Source organism: Choloepus didactylus, chromosome 3 (assembly GCF_015220235.1).
Source record: "Choloepus didactylus isolate mChoDid1 chromosome 3, mChoDid1.pri, whole genome shotgun sequence".
NCBI lineage: Eukaryota > Metazoa > Chordata > Mammalia > Pilosa > Megalonychidae > Choloepus > Choloepus didactylus.
The window spans coordinates 166,974,069-166,999,077 of NC_051309.1; the positions used below are offsets into that span (position 1 = coordinate 166,974,069).

The 25,009-nt window shown below is 37.1% G+C and overlaps 1 protein-coding gene across 3 annotated transcripts in view; it reads left to right on the forward strand.

Moving 5' to 3' along the window:
* The window catches only part of TMEM131L (transmembrane 131 like), a 161,306-nt gene that overhangs the window by 89,282 nt on the left and 47,015 nt on the right, over positions 1-25,009 (forward strand). For all 3 annotated transcript variants that reach the window (XM_037830856.1, XM_037830858.1, XM_037830857.1), the window contains 10 exons: positions 15,454-15,531; positions 15,731-15,884; positions 17,141-17,199; positions 17,520-17,628; positions 19,322-19,421; positions 19,881-20,034; positions 20,610-20,780; positions 22,070-22,139; positions 23,188-23,305; positions 24,718-24,859. In XM_037830856.1, coding sequence (XP_037686784.1) covers positions 15,454-15,531; positions 15,731-15,884; positions 17,141-17,199; positions 17,520-17,628; positions 19,322-19,421; positions 19,881-20,034; positions 20,610-20,780; positions 22,070-22,139; positions 23,188-23,305; positions 24,718-24,859 — 1,155 coding nt within the window. The remainder of the gene's footprint in view (positions 1-15,453; positions 15,532-15,730; positions 15,885-17,140; positions 17,200-17,519; positions 17,629-19,321; positions 19,422-19,880; positions 20,035-20,609; positions 20,781-22,069; positions 22,140-23,187; positions 23,306-24,717; positions 24,860-25,009) is intronic.

Sequence of the window (25,009 nt, forward strand, 5' to 3'; positions counted from 1 at the left end):
ATAAGCCTTTAGATGCTGTTGTAAATGGGATTGTTTTCTAAATTTCCATTTCATATTGTTCATTACTAGTGTATGGAAATGCAACTGATTTTTGTGTGTTGATCTTGTACCTGCAACTTTTCAGAATTCATCTATTATCTTTACTAGCTTTCTTGTGAATTTCATGGGATTTTCAGTATATAGGATCACGTTATCTGTGAATAGAGATAGTTTTTCTTCCTTTCCAATTTGGATACCTTTTCTTTCTTTTTCTTGACTAACTGCTCTGGCTAGGACTTCCAGTACGACGTTGAAAAACAAAACAATGCTGGTAGTGACATCCTTGTCTTGTTCCTGATCTTAGGGGGAAAGTTTTAAGTCTTTTACTGTTGAATATGATGTTAGCTGTGGGTTTCTCATGAATGCCCTTTATCGTGTTGAGGAAATTTCCTTCTATTCTAGGTTTTCTCAGTATTTTTATTATGAAAGGATGTTGGATTTTGTCAAATACTGTTTTCTGCATTAATAGAAATGATGATGTGGTTTTTGCCTTCATTCTGTTAAGGTGCTATATTATAGTGATAGACTTTCATATGTTAAACCACTCTTGCATTCCTGGAATAAATCCCACTTGCTCATGGTGTTATAATCCTTTTAATACTGTTGGATTTGGTTTGCCAGTACTTTGTTGAGGGTTTTTACATCTATATTCGTAAAGGATATTGATCTGTAATTTTCTTTCTCGTGTTGTCTTTATCTGGCTTTGTTATTAGGGTGATGCTGTCCTCATAGAATGAGTAGGAGGTGTTTCCTCCTCTTATTTGGAAGGGTTTGAAATCCTCTTTAAATGTTTGTAGAATTCAGCAGTGAAGCCATATGCTGAATAGACTTCTTTGTTGGGAGGTTTTTGATTTCTGATTCAATCTCATTTTATAGGTCTTTTGAGATTTTTCTATTTCTTTTTGAGTGAGTTCAGATAATTTGTATGATGCACAAAAATTTTTAATTTTGATGCTAATTTGTCTGTATTTTCCTTTGTCACTTATGCTTTTGGTGTTATATCTAAAGAATGCTTTGCCTAATCCAAGGTCACAAAGATTTAATCCTGTGCTTTCTTCTCAGAGTTTTATAATAGCTCATGCAATTAGTCTATGATTCATTTTTATTTAATTTTTGTGTGTTGTGTAAGGTAGGGGTCCAAATTCATGTGAATATCCAATAGTCCCTGCAACATTTATCAAAAAGGCCTTTCTTTCCTTATTAAATTGTCTTGGCACTCTTGTCTTCATACACAGACATAAAGATGCTGAACTGGGTTCTGATTATGTGACAGGATGATTGGAGATGGAACTCTTAACACTGCCTGGCACATAAATGCTCGGAATGAACGCTGTTTATTGCCTGCCCCCACTAAATACCAGCTGTGCAAAGGCAAAGAGCTTTGCTTTGTTATATTCACCGACTAGCATTTTGTAGCTGCTCAGTTAGTATGTGTTGGCATGGATGAATTAAAGTTATTATTTTTACGCATGCTGGGATAAGCAGAACAATTCCTATCAATTAAGATTATACAGCACAAAAATATAAATCGAAGTTTCAAGGAGGCTTTAGGAAGATTGTTAGAGGAAGGTGTGTAAATAGGTCATTGGGTGGGAGCTAAGTCTACCCAGGGGACATTCTCGAACCTTCAGTTTGAATTGCATGAGCATGAACTTTTAATATTCATATGAAGAAGTAAGTATTGATAGAGGCCAGAGAACTCTTTTTCATGGGTATTAGCTAGCTATGTTGCATTTTTCTGTTGTAGGGTATTGTGCCAGACCTTCTCCCACACTTCCCTAAAATTACTTCTAAGGTAGCAGCTAGAAACTTGATGTGGTCACAATACCCTGGCCCTCTTATTCTTGCAGCTTACTGTGCATTACCTCAGAATGGGTTTTCTGTGGCAGCAGCTGGTCTTATTCTTTCCTAAGCTATTAAAACATTTGGTTAGCTATGACCAAATCAGGTTAAATAATGCTCAGAAAAAATCCTGTGTTTTTCCAGTGATACATCCTGGAAGAAAAAGTAAATTCACTTGCATGAGGTCAAAAAGCCAATTTCATACCTATTTTCTGTCTGGTTCCAAGTATGTGTTCTTTCCATCGAGCAACACTGCTTCTCTTTAAAGGGATTAAATGAGCGCATGTAAAACAAACCAGTGCAGAGCTTAGCACAAAGTTAAGAAAGTATAACTTTATTAAAGCAGTCTGAAAAGCACCTTATTAGATATTTTGGCCTTATTTTCTGAAATAGCATAAATTTAGAAAACCGGCCAAACAAAATAATGTTATTTGCTCTTATTTTCACTAATGGGGGAAAGTAGTGTTAACTGTTTCTGATATTACATTAGATTGACTTTGGTTGTGCCCTCTTAATGTGAATCTTAAATTTATTTTTTTTTTCACAATAACAAAATGTCTGTCCAATGAATAATTATTTTTAAGAAACACTCATTTTTTTGTAGTGTGTACTCATTATGGTCCTTTAAATCTGTTTTTATCACCCATTGGTATTTGATTTTTGCATTTTTTTCCTGCTCATTTGAATTCCTTTAAGTGGTTTACTGTGATTATCTTCTGCAGAAAATAAAAGCACATGTGATTAGTCTTCTGTTTAAATTCTTGCTGGTCCTGATTTTACTCTAGGAATTGCCAAGTTCAGGGGGGAGGAGGGTGTACATTTTCTGTCTCTTTGTAGTATGTGTGTATCTGCTATTGGGAACAAAGTAAGGGAAACATGGAAAATTAGGATTTCTTTTTTCTTTTTAAACCTTTTCATTTGATCCTTTTATATGTTTTGACCTTTGTGAAGAGAGTTCCTAGCAGATAAGAAATTACTATTACTGGGTCTCAATGAGAAGCTAAGGTTCCTCTGCTTTTGTTGACGTTCTTGTCATCATTTGTCACTGGGTATTCTCCCAGTCAGTTTCTCTCTATTAGTCCATGTGTCACACCATGGCTAGAGATTTCTTCTTAAACCTGCTCGTTATTTCCCTGGTCACTGTATTAGCTGGATCCCCTTTTGTTTGCAGGATGACATCTAAGCTCCTTAGCCTGGACACAAGATGCATCATCACCTGGGTCCAGCTTCTCTCTCTAGTCTCACCATTCCATCCGTCTCCTCGGACCTCCAGCCTCACAGACCCCTCACCATTCCCAGAACATGCCACTCCTTTTTATAAGCTGTCCCACCCTGATATGTTTTTGCCCCTTTCTTTGCCTGGCAAGTTTCTCATCCTTCATCAAGACCCAGCTCACATATCACATCCTCTGGAATCTCTCCAGGTCCCCAGGATTCTGAGCTTAGGGGCTCACAGCACTTGGTTTGCAGCACACGGTAACATTTCATTTGGTGTATCCTGTTGTCTTTCTGCTCTGCTCACCCATGATGTGCTGTGGGATAGGGCCTGTTTCTTTTTCATTTTTATAATCTCAACATCCAGCTCAGTGTTCAGTATATGGAGGGGCCCCCAGAGTTTTTAAATAGATAGATGAGTCAATGGGAATCTGAGTTGAGATCCCCAAATAGCATTTCTACCAGGTGTAACAGCTAAGATTTGTTATAACTTCACCTTTCCATGCCATCAACCCATTTGACTTTCAGCAGATTTACTACCAGAGCAGGTGATATCATTCTTATTTTAGAAATTGTAGAATGAACTTAGAGTTTAAGTTACGCGGTGAAGGTTGACAACAGAGCCAGAATTGGCAGTACTAGCACAGTGTGCTTTAAATTTTTCCCATGTATAGTAAGTGTCATAATGATTTTCATATGTGTTGACTTAGTAATTTAGGATCCAACAAAGATAAAGGCAAGTAAATGTTCTTTGTAGCATTTTTTTATGACAAAAACGTAGAAACAGCTTAAAGGTACAATAGTAGAAAAAGGATTTGATAAATTTGAGTATACAAACATAGTACAATATTCAGTAGTTCTTCCAAATTGTAATTTTGATGATTATGTCAAAATGTCTGATAAGTGAATAGCAGAGTATAAGCTAGACTATAGCCAATGATTATGACTGTTAAATATATGGTGGGATATAGTGTGTAAATACTGTAGTTGTTAGGCTCATGAGAAAGCCAGAGATTTTATTTTTTGATGCTTTCTTCAATGCTGTTTTGGGTCCCAACCACTGAGATTTGGAGAGTGTCTCAGTGATTAAGCTTTTCTCAAAAGATTTAAAAGAAATTAACTATTGGATTCATTGTACGATAGTGTTTATGGTTAAAAATGTAATTATAAGAACAATGTGAGAAACTCAGAAAAGTTTTAAGTTGGAAGTAAAACCAGGACCCACAATCCCACCAAGTAAAAGTAGTTTGGTGTGTGTGTGTTCGTATTCCCCCAATCCCCCATGTTATATTATTGGATTATCTAAAGAAGAGACTGTCTCTTCAGGATATTCCTTGGTTGTAGGAAATTGTAATGTGATTATAAGAAAACATGAAAACCCAAAGAAGTAAAAAATTAGAAGTAAAACCTGAGAGCATAGTCAGTCACAGTAAAGCAAAGGTAACCATGAGTAATGTTTTGTTTCCATGTGTGTCTGTGTATGAGGCCCCCCTCCCCTCCCCCGGATCATATTGTTGGATTGTGCAAAGGAGAGATTTTCTCTGGGTCTTGGTGTGATATCTAATACGTTTCAAACCAGGAGTTCCTAACCTTTAACACTGGCACAGCCTTTCCTTTTGGTGTGGTGATGTCAAGCCTGTGTGTCTAATGCCACTGACAGGTGTTGGGCAAGGGCTGTGGCTGGGCCTGTGTGGAGCCTGGTGCCTGCGAGGCTGGGGGGAGGGGGCCTGGGGCGCTTACTTGCTATTTGCCTTCTTAGGTGCTGATCCCTGTTATTTAAATGTGGCAGTCTGGAAGGGAAGGTGTAAAATAAGTGTAGGGAAGGGCTTAAGGGATTTTTTTTTCAATAGCAGTTGGACAGAAGAGAAATGGAAAAAGGACAGATCCCTCCCTAAAGTTGCAAAGGTCTGATCTACAATTTGGAGATGGAAAATAGAGAACAGGGAAAGAGTAAAGGCCTCTGTAGTTGTCCTCTTTTCCTGATAGTCTTCCAGAATTAGAGGGCATAAATAGATTTTTCTGAGTGTCATAGCTGAGAATTCCTACAAATACCTGTGTTGTCATAATGTATTTAATAACATCTTTGCATGATAAAAGCTGTTTGATCTTATTTACATAAAAAGGATAGGCAGTCAGACTCTGGAAAATTATTACTGGATGTTAGGTAAATACATCCTATTATACAGTTTCTCTACCTTTGAATATAGCTTTTAAAAGCAAGGAAATTAATTTAAAAAATTTTTAATTTCCTTTTTTTCATTAGAGCCTCAAGTGAGAATGATTTAATGGAATGGGAACTTAGGAAGAAGGGATATGGAAGCAGGTTGATGAGTGAAAGGAAGGAAGGAAACATGGTGAAGGCTCTAAAAAGAGAAAAATGCCAAGATGTTTGGGTATGGGCATTTCTCTTTCCTCTTTTTTACTCTACAGTAGTGCCTGATAGTCAGCTCCTTATCCCCATCATCCCCATGATTAAGCGGCCTTCTGATTGCCAGAGTCAACTGAGTTCTTCACTCACCATCTTTCTCCCATTTGTTTCTTTAAAATCTCTGCTGCTCTCTTGGCTACTGTGAGAACACTGTTTCCTGGTTCCTATTTTAACTCAATGTTTACTCTTTTTTTTTTTTTTTTTTTTTTAACCTCCCAGGAGAATTGAGTAGCTCCTTACTGAAAACCCTGAGAGATCCCTATTGTAGCAAGTTCAAGACTCAGAAGCTCTTGTTTTTATGTATGTGTTTTCCTTTACTAGATTACAAGCTCCTTAAGAGCAGGAGTTATTGCCCAAATCAGTATTTGTATTCCTGTCACTTGGCACAATTTCTGGCAGTGTAACAGGTAGGAAATAAATGCTTGATAATTGAATACGTGAATCTTAAAAATGAAGAAATTATTATAAGCTCAACTCTTTATGAAGTTGTGAGATGCAAATCTTTGACTTCTTTCAAACACTCATTATGTTAGCATATTCCAGAAACTTTTTTTGGAAGATTTGAAGATGCCCAATAAACATAACTCTCTTCCTGTCAAAGTTCTGAACCAGTTGATATATAAGCATTGATAGTAAAAGAACTAAAAAACTCACCTTTATCTTACTGAGAAGCCACATTTTCCTGTAACATGAGGTAAGAGAGCTAGAGTGACCAACTCCGTATCCCCTAGGTTAGACCTTGGAGTGGCCCACTGGAGGGCAAGTTTGCAGAGCAGACACTTTTACCCAGGGTATGGAGAGGAGGAGAAAAGAAACCATCTCCTCCATTCCCCCCCTTGCCCCCGCTTCTCACCACAGCACAGGATCACTGTCTCTTGCCCACAAACTCACTCTACCACTAAGGGAAGAGGAAGGCTTGGGGCAATAGGACAGGAGTGTTTAGGGGAGAAAAATCCCTCCTTGAAGAAGCTAGAATAGTGGGGAAGGAATCCTTTCCTTAATAACATTTCCCAATTTATGTTCTCTTCACCCATTGGTCTACCTGGTCTCTCTGGGAAGGTGAGCAGACTTACCACGGTGGATGCCATGGGATTTCCTAAGCCAGTACCCCCACCCCCATCCTCATGCCAGGCCCCTGACTCCTTTGTTGACCTCCCCCCTCCTCAGCACACTGTTGAGATTGCCCCTAGAAAGCTCTGAAATGGATTAGAATAACTCATAAATAATCCAATCAAGTCCACACTATACCCAAGGCTGAAAATTAGCTTTCTTATGTTTCCCATGCCAAACTCTCTTCAACTATGATATCTATAGCTTTTCAGAGATTTTGCAATGAGATCAAATAACGTTAAGATACGCCAGTAAAAACTACCAGCCATATCAAGATGCCCCCAATAGAGATGCATAGTGTATTGAATAAAAAGATGAGTTCTAAAATCAACCGCCCTGGGAAAACGCTTGGTTTTAAATGATCTTGGCCAAGTTACTCAACTTCCCTGTGTCTGAGCTTAATTGTAAAACAGCTAATAATAGTCCTGCCTCATAGGATTGTTACGGCTATTAAATGAATAACTGTAAAGAGCTTAGAACTAGTACCTGACACATAGCTAAAATGTATTCATTTAGCTTTAGTTAGAAAAAAATTTTTAATATAAACCCTTTCTTCCTATGGAACTCCCTGAAGGAGAAATTTAAAATTCAGAGATTAAGTTCCCTGGCAAGACATTAAAATTCAAGGCTCTGGTCCCATATCCAAATACCTTGGTCTCATGAGTAACATTCAAAGAATTTAAAGTCCTCCCCATTCCTTATTTTCTTTAAGTCTAATCCAGAGAGTTTCTCAGTGCCTCTGTGGAGCCGGGGAACCTCAGCAGTGACAGCCTGGTCTGTTTCTCACCAGAATGTGTGTAGTTTCCTAGGGTTTCAGAAGTTGTATTGGTTTTCCATACTAAGTCTCTCTTGAGCTGTAGTTGAGTCCAGAATCAGTAGGATGCACAACATCGGATCATCAGCCTAACATCCAGCAAATTTGGAAAACATGCTCCCACCACAGCCCCCAAGGCACTAATTCTGAACACAAGTGTTTCCAGTGCTTCATGTTTGCAACAGAAAGAAAGAGGAGCAGGATGGAGAGAGAGTGTCATCTTGGTTTCAGCTTCAGAGTCAAGACTTTTGAATTTATTAGGGAGAAATCTTCCCGTTAGAAGGCTAATTTTGGTATTTTGGGGGTTGGGGAAGAGCCACCTGTGCCTGCTGTCTCCTCTGGCAGGAAGTGGCACCTGAGACACCCTGGCCTCCTCTCAGAGTTTAGGAATTTGCAGTGGTGGCAGCCCCTTCACGAGGCCTCACTTTCTCCTTCCCACGTGTCTGGGCTTCCCTCAGTCCTCTGAGCCCTTGTTTCTGGCAGTCCTGTGCTGAGTGGTCTGAGCTGTGCTCGGTGTGGCGCTCCTGGGGCAGGGACCTGGAGCCCTGTGCCCGAGGTGCTTTCCATTGCCTCGCACCATGGACTTGCTAGGCTCACGGAGCCTACTCCTTAGGAAAGGTTTCTGCCTTTTTGCCCCATTTATTCCAGCTAGAAAATTGTTTTCACCAGATTCCTGGGGCTGTTGTTGACACTTTGGAAGTTTGCGTGTCCTTAGAGGCCTCATGGGGATGTACCTTGGCTTTGTGCCACTCATTGTGTTTCTCCAGGTTTTTAAGTGTTCACCTTCTTTTCCTGCAGTGTTGAGCTATGCCTCCTGTTCCCCTTTTCCTCTCAAGAAAGCTCACTTGAGTTTCTAGCAGTTTCTTTTGTTGGTTTTTTTCTTCCTCTTAACATTTGTAGGCTAACACTCTTTGCTGGAATTAGGGCTTCCCTTTCCTTTCTCTTTTCCTTACTTTCTGGTTTAGATTTTCTCCCCCCTGACATATTCCTCTAGATGTTTCCTTGCGAGCTGTCGCAAAGCCAGAGACATAAAATCAGTAAGTTCTGGGTCTGCTGAAAACATCTATTGTTTATACAAATTTTCCTTCTCTTCCCTGTGTCAGATAATTGTACATAGGAGATACATCTAAACCAGACCTGGGCTCAATCTGTCTTGTCCTGTCTAGTTCCTCTTTACTGGGTGTCCTCTTTGCTGTGCCTTCGCTTAGATGAGTCCTAATTCCATAAATTTCTGAAATATGTTCCCTCAGGGCACAAGAAATAACTATCTCTAACTAATAATGCTTGGAGCATTCTACACTGATCTTCCTGGCTCTCCCTTCCTCCATCCTGCCCAAATTTTATGTAACTCTTGCTATAGCTGTCTCAGTCTTTGAAGCAGCAGCTCCTCAATTGCTCCTCTGTGCGTTCTGTTCTTGCTTTTGGAAGTGTGCACGTCATAGTTCCTGGAACTGGATCCTGGTTCATTTTAGGGGAGCAAGGCCAGTTCACTGAGATGTTGCCTGTCTTCCTTTATTAAGCATTCTTTCTGTGTCCCAGTCAACACAAAGATATATCTTCCCCCATTTCTAATACCTCTCAATTAGATCCCAGTGTATTTCCATTTCTTTTCTTTGTATCTGTTTTCTCTGGCCTTCAGGGTCTCCTTTTCTATTTCATCTCTAGCTATTCTCTAAGATGTCATCCCTTCTCCTAAGGTTTGTCCTTTCTTCCTCATGCATTGTTTTTGTTTTTCTTTATCTGATAGGAAGACTGAAGCATACTTCTCTAACCTTCTAGCACCTCTTTGATTTTGAGTGATCCTGATTGTTCCAAGGGCAGGCCTTTGTAGTTGACTTCTTTGGGGTGTGCAGTAATTTTCTCAAATTGTTTCTCTGACTCAGCCCTAGATGAGAGCATATCTCCTTTATAAGAACATACTTACTTCCTTTTATTTATAAGGTCTTCCACCCTTCTATGGATATATCATTTTGAATCTTGAAAATCTGAAGCCATGGTTAGCACTCTTGTGATCTATTAATTTAGAACCAATGAGTTCAGGAGTAACTTTTTTGAGTCTGGACCAACCAAGTGAATTTAAATTATATTCTTCACAGTTTCATCTCTTAGCCATGAAAATGATACATAAAATGAGGAATAGAATTTGGAGCAGCCTAGCTATACTACCTACTTGGACTTAGCTCCAACAATTTCTTCAAGACTCAGTTAGAAAAGCAGCAGGTAGTATTCTGGAAGCGCTTACTTTATTTTGAGGACAGCAATACCTTTTCTTTTATAGCCTAATCCTGGCCATGCCCCTCCTACTTAAGTAAAAGCTTAAGTTCAAGGTCAGGCTACAGCAGCTTGCATCATAAAGCCAAACCTTTGTAAAGCTCTGGGCCCTGGTTCAAGGCCTGAGCCAGGCCTGTGGATCTACTTGCCATTTGCTTAAGGCCCGGCATCATCCAGTTGTATAAAAATAGCTGCTTGTTTTTGGACAGAGCTAGCCTGTGCTGCATGACCTCCCAAGGTGAAAATCTTACTCGACTAACCTGGAACTGCCAGCCCAGGTTGTAGTAGCTAAAAGCCAACTACCAAGTGTTAAAAACCAGTCTTTTGTACAAGGTAGACTGCTGCTACTTTGTTCTATCAAAAGTCTCCATTTCTAATTGCTAACTTGTTCCCCAAATGCTTTTTAACTATCTTTCAGGGTTTCTGGCACAAATTTTGGTTGTGTGTATGTGTGTGCACGCGCGCAGTAATTACTTCCTTCTCTCCTTGGGTTCTGAACCTATTATGAAATAAGACAAAAAGAATCTGAAGTGTTTAAGGAAAAAAAAAATCTCTTTTCTTGGAAACCAAAGGAGTGGGGAAGAGGATTTTCCTTCTAATAACTTTTATGTGAGAAAAAGTGCTTCCTGGAAGCATATAAATTATTTGTCATGGAATTTTACTAAGTAAGTGCATTAATAGTGAATGAGCAAGTAAAAATAATGCTCCCCTTTGAGGGTCTGCTCTGTGCCAGACATTTTGCACATGTATCTGATTTAATGCTTATAACATCACCATGAATTCATTGACTCCATTTTATAGAAGAGGACACTAAGTCTTGGAGAGATTAGGGAATATCCCCAAGGTTTTATAAGAATTCTCTCTTGACTGCAAAGCCACTCGGTCTCACTGCCTTTTCTAAAACGATATGCATAATGAAAAATGCCACGCATATGCATTAACCCCTTTTTTCTTTAAAACAAAAATACTCACTTCAACCAGGTCCTAGGTTTTTGCAAATATTTTAGTGAGTGGGTTTGGCAACATTTTCCAGTGACTGTGTGTGAAATAGGAGGGTAGTGTTAGTGGATTTTGGAATACATTGACTTTTTGATATCAGGGTAAAACAGTGGTATGGTGCTTAATAATAATGTATCTGGCTCATCTGTTCTGTAGGAAATGTTAAGACTTTGGTTATAGAGCATGAGTTGTGTGGTGGGGGCCCAAGAAAGCACTTATTTATATATTTATTTTTATATAATATCACTGCATAGAACGTACTGTACGTAGCGCTGTATGTGTGGCCATTGGAATGGTTGACAGCTTATACATAACCCGTGATGCTATTGATGGTAAACACATTGGCACAAGAGATTTACTTTTATAAGGACTGCTGAAATTTAACATTCAAAATAGTAAAAGGGGAGAAAAATAAGAATCTAAGATTGGTTTTTATCTAAGTATTTTATATTTCATACCTTATATTCATTAAATGAAAAGTTCTTCTGTGTGGTTATTACTAAGAATGTCATAATTTCCACAAGTCTCTTGTCCATTCTGTTTGGATTAACTTCTTACATTACAGACTTCTTGTTTACTTTTATTAGGATATGGTTTATTCTTGTTAATGAAAGTCATCTAAAATGACTGAGCACTTTAAGTCTATCCTTTTCTTTCCTGTTTAATTGCACATAAGCCCTTGGCCCAGTGCACAAATGAAGGAAGAGGATTCTTTCTCTCTGACATCCAATTCCCTAAACTCATACCTGTTCACCACAAAGCCATGGAAACACACACCCATACCAAAGGGGTTTAACATTTCTATTTTCTTGACTGTTGCATTACCTCTTGATATGATTTTCTAAGGTGTATCTCCCATGTTCATGAAATTTAGACCCTTGGATAGCTAGGAGGACTAGACCAGGTCTATTCTGATTTGGTAAAAGTACTGACAGGTTAAAAGAGTTCCTATTTATTTCTGTTCCTCCACTTATTAACCCCAGCACCTATGATAAATCATTTAATCCCCCCAAGTCACATTTTTCCCATCTTCCAATTCTTCACATGAAAACAACTAAGGAATTATTTATTAAGTTACATTTTCTTTTATCTATAAAATTTATGAAATAATTTGTTAAAGGAATGTGGACAGTTTCAAAGGTAGAGAATTAGTTTTCTTGTTTGTTTCTCTTTTATAATCTGCTCAGACACACTGATGGATAAGGGAAATGTCCTACTGTCATAACAGATGTGCTCAGTTGGTGTCCTTGAGGGCTAACTTGTAATCCATTGTGTGTGGTTGTTCCAAGTGTCTCATTTTTTTTGGGTAGAGTTTCCTTTTTTAAAGTCAAGGTTGCAGCAGTAAGTGTTGTTCTTTTGAAAAAATCATGAACTTTAAAATTTTCTCATTTAGATAAATTAGCGTACTGCAACAAAGGCAGTTTGGAGGTGCTGGAACTCCCCCTTGTGGGATTCTGAAATATGTTCCACAGCAAATGAGACAAAGCAGTGGTTTATTTTTCTTGTGCTTCCAGCTAGTACAATCTTATTTAAAATGATAAATTATAAATTTTTTCCATCCAGAATGACAAAATATTAGGCTCTAAATCACATCAAGTCACTGAGCAAATAGGAGTTTTAATCTCTTCAAAATCATAATTTTGAAATTTTAACATTATGTCAATATTTGAAGAAATGCTTTGAAGAAGAGAATGGCCTTGTCATGTTAACGTCTATAGTAGATTTTTAAAAAATCTTAATTATAAATGTATCCTTTGAAAGTGCGAATATGTGGGTTTTCTCCTTCAAACTTTCTTGAAAGTTTCAGATCAGAAGCACACACAGAATGTCAGGTTTTGATATTTTTTTCAGTAGCTTCTGTTTTCCTTTTGCGCTTTTTCAAGCTTGCCCCATTTCATAGTGTATGTGGCTGTGTGCACATGTCCATTCATTCAACAACTCTGTGTTTGAGTGCCCATTAAGTGGTAGGCATGTGGTAAAGCTGAATACTACAATAAACCTGACGAAGTGCTGATATCTACCAGAGAAGACAAATGTGGGAAAAGTTGTTAGGTGTATAATTACGAGTATTACAGAAGGTCAAGTAAAGGGAGCTCTAGGTATGAGTAATTGGGCTGCTCCCACGGCTGTGGTGTAAGGGAAGCCCTCCCTGAGAGTGCTTTTAGGCAGGGACATGGAGATGAATCAGATTCAGCTAGGTGCAGGGGTGAGGTTGCGGTTGAGGTTGGGGAAGAGGCTTCAGGGCAGAGGAACAGCAAATTCAAAGGCTCGAGGCCAAAGAGAATTGAAAGTAGATCAGTGAGGCTGGAGCACAAACGAGCTGAAGACCAGGCAGGTGCCTGACTTTTGTAGCTATTGTAAATGATTTGAGACTTTTGCCAAGGGCTGTGGGAAGCCTTTGAAAAAGTGTTTTAAGCAGTTACTGGCATGACCACATTTGCATATTTGTAAACTCCCTCTTGTTGGAGAGCGGAGAATGGAGTAGAGAGGGCAGGAGCAACAGAGACACTAGGAGGGAGTTATTGCACCAGGTTGTTGTTGTTGTTGTTGTTAGTATTTTTGTTTGTTTGTTTGTTTGCTTGTTTTTTTTTTCATGAGCTAAGGCAGGGATCCAGAAACTTTTTCTGTTACTTTTGGCTGTTTGGGCTATACGGTTTCCGTTGCAACTGCTCAGCATGGTTGTAGCTCGAAAGCAGTCATAGATGATCCATAAAGGAATGAGGGTGACTGTATGCTAATAAAACTTTATTTATAAAACAGGTAGCAGGCTGGGTTTTTGTCCTGGCTGTGGCTTGTTGACCTCTGAACTCTCTAGGATATTAGAAATGGTGAAAAGTGAATGGATTCAAGAGCAATTAAGGAGACACAATTAGTGTAAATATAACTTGATTATGGATTTGCTGGAGGAGGGTAAGAGAAGCCTGTTTTCTGGCTTAAACATGTGTACAAATAAGGGTGACGTTTCCCAAGATGAGGCACACAGCAAGGGTAGCTGGCTTGGAGTATGTGAGGATTCAGGTGGATGCCAAGTTGTCTACTGGGCATATGGGTCTACAAAGAGGACTGAGCTGGAGATATAACTGTGGAAGACTTCAGTGTGTCAGAGAGCACCCCTGGGGAGAAAGTGGGGAAAGTGGATACAAGATAGAATCTAGAGTAACTCCAGAGTCTAGTGGTCAAGAGAAGGAAGAGCCAGCAAAGGAGCCAAAGAGGAAGGAGAAAAAACAAGAGGAGGAGTGGTTAATGGTGTTAAGGGGAAAGTGGTAAGCAAAATGAGAAGTTTCTGTTGGATTTGGCAACGTAAAGGTCATTTTAACTTTGGTTAAAGCAGTTTCAGAGAATGGTGGACTCTTTTTGTTTGTCTTTGCTGCTGAGATTTATGCACAAGGAATACTTAAGAAGTCTGATTATTCCTTAAGACCTTAGGTTCAGTTTACAGAAACTGTACAGTCAAGTGGCATTTAGTACATACACTAAGTTGTGCAGCCTTCACCTCTGTCTGGTTCCAAAACATTTTCATCCTCCAGAAGGAAACCCCATGCCCATTAAGCATTGGTCTGTGTTCCACCCTTGTCACAGCCCCTGGAGTCACTAATCTGCTTTCTGTCTCTCTGGATTTACCTTTTCTGGGTATTTCATAAGAAAGGAATCATTCAATATGTGAACAATACAATTTTTAAAAGAGCCTTGATGAATGTATGGTCCCATTTCTAAGTTTAAACACCTTAAATATTTTAACTGCTTCTAAAAATGGTATTCTGTTTTATTCCTTTTTGTATTTTCATTGCCTGAATGACGATTAAAGCAGTTAAAAATGGTAAGGTACTTAGATAATTCTTATACATCTAATAAATTAAACATAATTGTGGCGATTCTACTTAATAAACCTTCCTGGGGTCAACAAATGCTTACCCACAGCTATGTCATTCCAGGATTTGGGAATGCCTTCTTACCTTGCTGGAGTTACTTGTTGTTCTGACTGTGGCTGCCAGGCTGAGCACCTTTTTATAATCACTTTGATAGTGACATGACTCTTAGAAGTTATCTCATGGCCAGGTCCGTTTGATTCACATGCTGCACTACCTAGCTTTTCTGTGCATTTACACATGTGTAGCGTCTAGCCTCCAGCCTCCCACCCAATGACTATCCCTTAATTGGATTTTGTATTTCTTTGTCTTTAAGGTACGTGAGTATCATCTCATGTGACTAAGATCTTTGAACTTGGCGGGAGCCTGTATGCGTCTTATATACTTTCTCATATCCGTGGCTATTCCAGATATTAAAAATGATACCCAGTTGAATTTTGGACCTCTCTTATGGCTTTGTTTGTCTTCGGGGTCAAATAAAAGGGGATTCCTCTGTGTTTAAACAAAATGTTCAACAAATATAAGAAATGCCAAACTACAGAGTTCTTGAGTATATTTAGAACATATTTGCCTGCTTATTGCCATAACAGGAATATTCATGTTACCCAAGAAAGAGCTTATGATTTCTATTAGACTGTAAGCTCAGTGACAGTTCAGATTTTTGTCTGTTTTATTTGCTGGTGTATTTCCAGTAAATAGGATAATGCCAGTAGTTAGTAGATACTCAAGTATGTGTTCAATGAATAAATGAGTGAGAGAATAAACATAGTTTATGAACAAATAAATTATAGATTGTTTACTGTTAAATACAAGATCAAGCCTTTTGCTTCTCTTTTAAGTGCCCCCCCCCCCTTTTTTTCTTCTTTTAGGCAGGAACCACTAATACTAGCCTCTTGCAGGTGCAACTGGAATGTAGTTTACATAATAAAGTGTGCCACCAATTAAAGGTAAAATATTTTAGTGTTTTCTCCTTGCCTTCCTTGCTGCTTCTTTGCTTAAAAACAAAAATAAAACAGAACATTCTGTTCCTAGATACACATGCCCTTTCCTTAAGTACTTTTTTCTAAAATTTGAAACCACAAAGATCAAATTATTTTTTTTAAGTTGTTCCTTTTTTTTTTTTTTGCCTCCTCCCTTGGATCTCAGAGTTGTTATCTGGAATCTGATGATGTTTTACGGCTACAAATGAGCATAATTATAACAATGTTAAACTCCTCAAAAGAATTTCAAGAGAACACACAAGATTTGTTAGATCATCTCTCTGTTGTTTATGTAGCTACAGATAAATCGGAGACTTCAGGTAAGGTGAACTTTTGAAATTTTTTTTACAACGTATTTATGCTAAACTGCATCATCGTTCGGTAACATTTATTATGGATAGTGGTATCAGAGCAAACAAGACAAAGAGCCTTTGTTCTTTTTAATTATTGGTTCTCAATCTGCAACTGCTTATGATTTGGGGGGAAGTAAATGGCAGCTGTAAACTATTCTGAGTTTATTCTGGAATAATTTTTCTAGCCTTTGGGACATAGTAGAAAAATTAAAAGGGCATGACAGTTAATATAAGCATCCACAAAATATTTGAAGTCTGTGTCTCTGGTCCAAGTTTTACTGATTTGTAGAAATTCAGTTGAACAAATCATGTTGTTTTTATTTTTAATAGTTTATTAGATATTGGTTGTTCCTGGATGCCCAACAAGATGAATGAATTTTAGTGTTCATTTCTGTAAATTTTGTCTTGAGAATGCATGCCCTACTTGACAGAAATAACGTACATTGATTTAGCTTTTTTAGGACTTTTGTGGGAGATGCAGTGTATGAACCATGAAGTTTATCATGTAGGATTTATTGTTTTTTAATCTATCATAAATATGATTCTGGGATGTTAATGTGTGTGTGAATATATATTGTATGTGTGTATACATACACACAGAGAGAAAGAAATGGTACCACAGTATAGCTTTATACTGGCAGTGTTAATTGTCAGTCAAACTTGGTTTATTTTCCAGTGCTTACAATTGGCTGTAGTAGTGATGGATCAGCAGTAGAGCTTTCCTGTCCTCAGATTTTTATTATATATGTGATTCCCATAATGGTTAGGAGGACATTGATGTAGGGAAGACCCTTGTAGGGGAACTTTTTTTTTTCTTTGGTGAGGGTCAAAAGGAAACCTGTATTTTTGGATCCCAGGGTTTTGATCTTCTCTAATGTGTCTGTCTAAATAAAGAAATAAGGGGCTGTCTAACCAACAGGAAGACAGCTTTATTTGAAGAGGCCTAGTTGGTTAGTTTCACCCAGAGGAGTGGTAGTGTGGCCTAAAGTCAGCATTTCTCTCCTGGTAATTCTTCATTATTTAGATGGTTTATGTGGAGAGGTAAATCTTTTAGCAAGTATACTTATTCCTGTAACTTAAAAGAATACAAACCAAAAAAACAGCTTAGTTTCATTTTTAGTGTTGAAATATAGAGATGTGTCATGTGATATTTTAATTACTACATTAAGGTGTGAGAATGAAATGCTCTGTTTTAATCTCATTGCTCTGATTCTTTCGGACAGATGATTCTGCAGTAAATATGTATATATTACATTCAGGAAACAACCTTATATGGATACAGGTAATTGTACATGCTTAAGTAAAGTACATTTTGAAATTACAGCTGTGAATTTAATTGCAGTACTTAAGGGTTTTTCAGGACCAGGTACAGCAACACTTGTTTCTGTACCCTTTTGTTTTAACTTAAACCTGTTTTCCCTTGCTTGACCCCATATTCGTATGCCATTTGTCAGCATCTTCTCAGTGCTGCTACAGACACATCTGCTGAGCAGTTGCTACATGGGTCAGTCTTTGCTACTTGGTATTTTGGTAGAGTTGATCCGAATTGGATCAAATACTCTGACAGCTGAAACTAGTAATGTGGATCCTTTTTTGTTGTAGGATGTACATCATTTCTCACAGACAGATGCTCTGTCTCTGCAGTTTGAACCAGTATTCCTCCCTACTTCTACAACAAACTTTACAAAAATTGCCTCTCTCACTTGCAAAGGTACAGATTTTAAAAATATTTGAAATTGTCTTTTTATTTTCATTATCTAGCTGTTATGATGGCAGTTCTTTCTATAAAATGAGTTATAACTACAGATTAGGCATGGATTTAAGAAAATAAATGGGTTTGGTTTCAATGTCACTGCCTTAGTTGTTGTAAGAGGTAGTATGATGGTAAAAACAATGGTTGATGCCACTCTTACTCTGCTGCAAATGAGGATTTCCAGTTTAAAGCTTAACTCAGTTGATTTGAAAGGCCAGAATAAGTAAGGTGGAGGTGCTGCTTTCACAGATAAGGTGATTGTACTGCCTCAGTTTTGTTTCTTTGTGTAGAATGTGATGCAGGATGTCTGATGAATACAACCCAACCCTGTCTTTAGGTTCTTACATTAGAACAAGAATTTCATATAGGTAAAGAAATACTGATGGCTTTTAAACAATGAAAACAGGTCCAGCCTCACTCATATTTAAAGAAACGTAGATTAAAGCAACAAGTGAGATACAGTTTTTTTTTCTTTCTTTAGATTAATAAAGATCAAAAAGGTTGCTAATATTTGGGGTTGGTAACAATTGGGGGAAAAAAACATGTATTTTCCACAGGAGTGTACATTGATATAGGCTTTTTTGGAGGGAAAATTAGCAGTCTCTGAAAATTTAAAATGTGCATATGTGGCTTTTGATCCTTAACTCCCATTATAGGAATTTATTCTACATATATACTCATACATGTATTCAAAGGTGTACAGAAATGTTCATTGTTTGTGATAGCAGAACAGCTACGCATCCATCAATAAGTGACTGATTAAATTGTAGTTCATCCACAGGGCAGTATACTCTATAGCTATTAAAAAGCACACACAGACATGTAATGCAAGTTGTGTGTGTATATTTAGTTTTCTTAAAAAGAGTATCTGTGTACTTGTATATGCATAGAATTCCTGGAAGGGTGCTCAGAAACTGCTAAGAGTTGTTTCCTTTGTCTAAGATAATCGGGAAGCTAGAAAACAGGTACACTTTATTTTCACATTGTTTTTGTTAGTGTTTGAATTTTTATTTTGGACCATATGTATAGCTTTAAAAACAACAATTAGTATTAGCATCAAAGTTAAGAAATTCAGTACCACTGATTTAATATTAAGAGCTAGATGGCTAAAGTATTGTTTTGATAAATCAGCAATGTTTTGAAATGCATTCTCACTTTTTACTGTAAAGCTCCTTTTTACTATTTAGGTTTTATTCCTTTCTTACTCATGTGGAGACATGCTCCTTTCCACCCCACCCAGTTGAGCTTTGTTTTTCACTTTTGTCATTTCTGGCAGATCTAAAGAATTTCCTCTTATTTATGGTGAAGACAGATCTTTGTAAAGGAAAACATGCAAAGTCTTGACTCTTAACTTATTTTTTCCCAAGAGAAGAAATGAGAGGTTTAGTTTAAAAAAACAACAACAAAAAGAGGAAAGACAGACAGATAGCAATTTCCATTTAATTGGCAACAAACTAGTAAAGAAGAAAGGTAGATGGGAGCTTTTGAAAAAGATTTTACCATTTCTATGTGATATGTTATTTTAACTGAGTGAAACTGGAGACAAAAAGAGTGAAGTAATTAAAAAATTATATATACCTTACTTTTGTTCAGACCTAATTAAAGAAAAGGTGTTTATGCTTCACATTTATTTCTTTATACCTCAAAATAGCTACGTCATGTGGCAGTGGAATTATTTATGCAGAAGATGTGAAGAAAATAAAAAACACTCCAACACTAAAAGCATGCCTCTTCTCTCCTGTGGGTCAAGGGTAGGTTAATTCTCTTTTTCCTGAAATCGTATGATTTTTTTTTTTCCTCTAGAGATGATTTAAAAATATAACCTGTGTGACTTGTTCAATTTTTTTTTTTCTGGACTTTCCTTCCCATCCATTAGCATTGATAACCAGCGCTGAAAGGGCTATTAGCAGGATGGGGAAGAGGAAGCTGAATAATTCAGTTCCTAAATTAGGTTTCCCCAGCCAGCCTAGCCAGGCGGCCAGGCAGGTGGGGAAGAAGCTTAGTTGTTGTGTCTGCATTGCCTTTGGTCCTGGTCTTGCCTAGGGGGCTTCTGTGTGCTGGCCTGGTCACAGCCCACTTGCTTCCCCTCCGGCCTCCAGTGGTTCCACGTGTGAGCAAGAAGGTTGAACGGGGTGCCCTTCCTTGTGTTCACCAGTGTGCTGACGGTGTCATGCACCAGGGCTGACAGCATGCGTGTCCTCTGTCCACAGGTATTTTAGAATGGACTCTTCCACAACCCAGTTTCACATAGAGACCCACGAGAACACATCGGGAGTTTGGTCAATGTGGTATCTCAATCATTTTGACCATAGTATTGTATTAAAGGATGTGTTTGTTTCCAAGGAGACCAAGCACATTTTAAAGGTATATATAGCATTTTTCTTCCAGTTTTATTTAGCATATTTTAAGCTTTAAGATCAGATGCTATGGAATTAAGTATTTAAAAAATTCAGTCTTCTATCATGATTGTAAAGCAAACATTTTTCTTTTAACGTTTTCAGCATTACTTAGGAACTCTTTTGGGTTTTGCTTGTTCTGTTTTTAACTATTGTTCAAGGAGTTCAAAGGGATCAGAATATATCCTTTGTGTACTTGCTTTTACTATTATTCTGAAGCATTTTATTGTGTAATTTATACTGGAAGGATTGTATTTAGTAAAATTAAGTCTGCTCATGAAAAAATTGTAGGTTTTTGCAAAATACCACCTATAAAAATTTCTACATTACTTTTGTGGAATTTAAAAACAGTAGCAAGTTAAACAATTTGAAACCTGTTATTCATGAAAAGTATTTCAATCCTTGACCTGAAAATAATTGAGTAAAATTACATGTTTCTAAAGAATTTTATATTTTCTAGGGAACTTTAACATCATACTTTATAATAATTGTAATCATAATTAGTGTTAGGAAAGTAATTTTTCTTGCTTCTTTTCTTTTTAGATTCTGAATTTCACTGGCCCTTTATTTCTACCTCCAGGCTGTTGGAATATATTTTCTTTGAAACTTGCTGTTAAAGACATTGCCATAAATATATTCACCAATGTATTTTTGACTACAAACATAGGTGCCATTTTTACAATACCTCTACAGATTTACTCAGCACCAACCAAGGTATTGTTTACAACACTATACGTGTAATTTTCTTAATAACTAATGTTTCTTTTAAAAACTTATGGTGTTTGGGTTTTACTAACTGGATTAAGTGCATGTTCTTCAAGCCTATTTAAGAAATTGAAGGATTTACCAGGCCAATCTTAGACACCATAATCTGTATTCGGAAAGAGTTTATATTTTTCAAAAAGTAATTTGCGTTTCTTGACTCAAGTAACACAATACAAGTAGATTAGTAAATCTCACTTTCATTTATTTCCAGAATTTGCAGAGCAAGGAATATGTGCTTGCTGTAAAAAACAGTTGAGATGTTAATAGATAGTTGCCATGCCTTCAAATAAATCAGATGGTTAAATGCTTTATTTAGACCTCTGTTAAGTGACTCTCAGTTGCTTGTATTCTTTGAATTTCCTTAGTGGGCCAAATCTAAAGCCTAAAAAAGTACTTTCTAAAATCTGGGCAAATTCTGTTTAGCTTAGATCTTATCTTAAACATGTCTCATTTTTTTCCTTAATGTTTATTTATTTTCAGTTAGTTATTATTATTGCTTGTTTTTTGATCCAAGCTATTATGTATAACACTGGATTCTAATTTTTCACTGAGACATTCATGCAACCATCTTTATGATTTTTCTCGCTAGCCTTGGTGTTTCATAGTTAGAAATGCCTCACGTTTAACGATAAGCTTAAGGATAGGACTTCTGCAATTAAGGTGAAAAAACATAAGGTTAATTCCATTCATCTGTATTTTGAGCAGGGGCAATTTCTTAGAAAGTTCCTTTTTCTAATCAAGAGATGCATATAAGAAGAGTGAGTATGGGAGGGAGCAGACAGGTTTCAGGTATGTGTAGAACTAGCAAGTCTGTGCTCTCCAACTTGTAGGAAATGAGACATTTCATTTAAATGTTCTGATCAGCTAGAAGTTACTATTGATTGACTTACCAATTTTCAGAGGATTAGAGTACAGTTATAAAAATAGCACTAAAAATGTCCCGACACTAATTTAATCTTCAATTCAGAAGGCAGCTCTGTGTCTCATGAGCCCCCAAGTCATCATTATGGTCATTATTATTGAACAGAATCCACTGTAGTCATCCTTCCTGTCAGAGACAGCTCGTATCCCTCCATAGAGGATAAGGGAAACCAGGAAATTTTTAAGTTCTAGTTGGTTGGCATCTGGTTAAAGGGAAGTTCACTGAGTGGAGGCCAATGTCTGCTCATTTTAGTGCATTAGGATTTTTATGTTTAGTGTTGTGTTTTAAGTTATTCATATATTACTTTTCAATCTAGGAAGGGAGTCTGGGTTTTGAAGTGATAGCACATTGTGGCATGCATTATTTCATGGGAAAATCAAAAGCAGGTAAGTATTTTACCCTTAGGCTTTTTGAAGAACTGTGTGATTTGGGGGGAAAAGTAGTGAGGAAAAAATCAGCATTAGTAGATGGAATAGTTAGTTCTATAAGTAATTGTATCACATTCTATGATTAGAGGGCATGATTGTTTTTGTTGAGTCCTCCAAAAACATGAGGTACTTTTATAATTAATGCCCCTTTATTATTTAGTAGCTTATACTTTCATAAAGGATTTTTTCATATACATTATTTCCTTGATCATCATGGCATCCTTGTTGCCTAGAAAAATTCAAAGGCTCTGATTTCTTTTATAAAACTGCAGACTAGAGGTTAAAAACAATTTGGAATTGCATTGAGTTAAGCTAGAACAGTTCAGGTACAGGAACATAAACATCCTGGCAGTGGGGATGCTGGTCATTGTGTGAAGCGGAAGGTCGTAGTGTTGATATAAAAGCAGTTTCTGGTCTTCTTTCCAACTTTTGATTGATTAAAATATTTGATTGCTAAAATACAGAGATTTCTTGATTGGGATTCTTATTTTTTCTTCCTGATACCTTCTTTAGCACAGACAAGACAGAACAGATAAGTAGAGAGGGTGAGGTGAACACAGACCGGTTTATAAATACGCACCTCATATCGGCTCAGTGTCTCGTCTGTGCCCCATCTTTTGAGAATCACTGTGTGTTCATCAGCACTCTACGGAGTTACCTGAAAGACTCAGATAATTAGCATTTACATGTTTTCGATTCTGAGCTGTTAAAAATGATCCAGATATAGTTGTAACTTGTTTCAGGCTGTATTCATGAGCCACGTGTCTTTTACGTTACCTTTACATAAATTGATTTAATTTTGTTTTACACATGTTTGTTTGATTTGGTTTATCATTTGCCATTGAGTTAGAGGGGACTTTTAGTAAAGCAATCAGAGGAAGAAGGGGCATTTATTTACCCTATAGTCCTCTCGCTTTGAACAGTTTTATAGTCAGTGCTTGGCATTAGTCACTAATTGAATTGTATTTTCTGTAAATCTAAATACTAAATCTGATCTGACTTTTAGAAATTCCTAATTGGCAAGGGAGCCTTTCTCTGGATCGGTCTACCTGGGATGTAGATTCCGAACTTGCAAATAAATTGTATGAAAGATGGAAGAAATTAAAAAATGGTGACGTCTGCAGGTAGGTCTTCAAGTTTCTTCATTTCCTTTATTCAGCAATGGGGAGACTCAATTACATAGTATTTGACTAAACTTGCAGTACTGGATTCTTAATAATTGATATTTCTCCCCTGCTTTTTATTTTGACAGATTTCAGGCTCAGTAAAATAGTGCAGTGAATACTTATCTATTCCTCATCTAGATTCACCAGTTCACATTGTACCACCTTTGCTTGTTATCTCTCTACATACATCTATATCTATCTATCTATATATATGAACACATACACTTTTTTAGGATTATTTGAAAATAAGCTGTAGATATCCTGATACTTCATCCCTCAATACTTTAGTATTTATTTCCTGAGAAGGATATTCTACTACATATAACTGCACCATCATTATTATATCCCAAAACTTAACATTGATGCAGTTGTGTTCTGTAATATGCAGTCCATATTAAAATTTCCCTAGTTGACTCCGAAATCATCCATTATAGTTATTGTGTTTTTTTCCCCTTTTAAAAAATCTTGGATCCACTCAGAGAACATGCATATTTCCTTAGTTTCTTTAACTAGGGTGCCCACCTTTATTCATCTTTCATGATGTTGACGTTTTTGTGAGTGTAGGTCAGTTGTTTTATAGAATGTCCCATAGTCTGATATTTTCTGATTATTTCCTTAAATTTACAATTTTGGCAAGAATTGCAGTCTAGTTGCATCATTACATCATATCAGGAGGGACATAATATCAATTTGTCCCATTACTGGCATTGCTAAGTTTAATCATTTGGTTTAGGGGATGTGTGACAGATCTCTCCATTATAAAGATAACTTTTTCCCTTTGCAATCAATAAGTAATATTTGGGGTGATAATTTGAGATTGTATAAATGTCTTGTTTCCTAAGATTGTTTTACCCAGTGGTTTTTAGCATCCATTGATAATGTTTGCCTGAATCAGTTACTAGATCAGTGGCTACTAAATGGTGATTTTTGTTATTATTTTGTTCATTCTGTAATTATTAAAAGATATTCTTAAAAAAGAACCTCTCTCTCTACTTTTTTTTTTTTTTTTAGCATAACTGTGGATTCATGGATTCTTTAGTCAGTGTGTTGTAATAGCTTTACTGTTGTTACTTGCAATGCCAAATTTCGTATTTGATGCTCTAGTCCCAGCTTTGACTGGTGGGCACCTCTTCAAGCTTCTATGTCCTTTTGACATGTTTCCCTCAATCATTGAGCACTTCCTTGCTTTGTTGTACAATAGGATGTTCTAGGCTTATCTGGTACTTTCCCTTTCCCCAAACATAGAATAAGCCATTTTCCCCTCTAAGAAGCCCTTGTTCCTTTTAGTGGGAGTGGTATTTAGAGATTTTCCTTTTTTTTAATGTCAAAGTTATTTTTTGTAATAATTTCTTTCTTTATCAATTAAACAGGAGGAATGTTTTAGGAATGACTCGGTTTTCCCACTTGAAGAAATCCAAGGAGTCAGAATCTTTTGTTTCCTTTTTGCCTCGTTTAATCGCAGAGCCTGGCCTTGTGTTAAACTTCAGTGCAACTGCCCTTAGGAAGAGCGTGGTGAGGATAATGTGTCTTTTAACCTCTTTGTCAGGGACCAACAAACTCTTGTTTTTTCAGTGTACCAGGGTATTTTCACTTTGGGATATAGTTTTAGCCAATATTAATTAATTTATATTCACTTTAAGCGACACCCATATGCTATTTGAC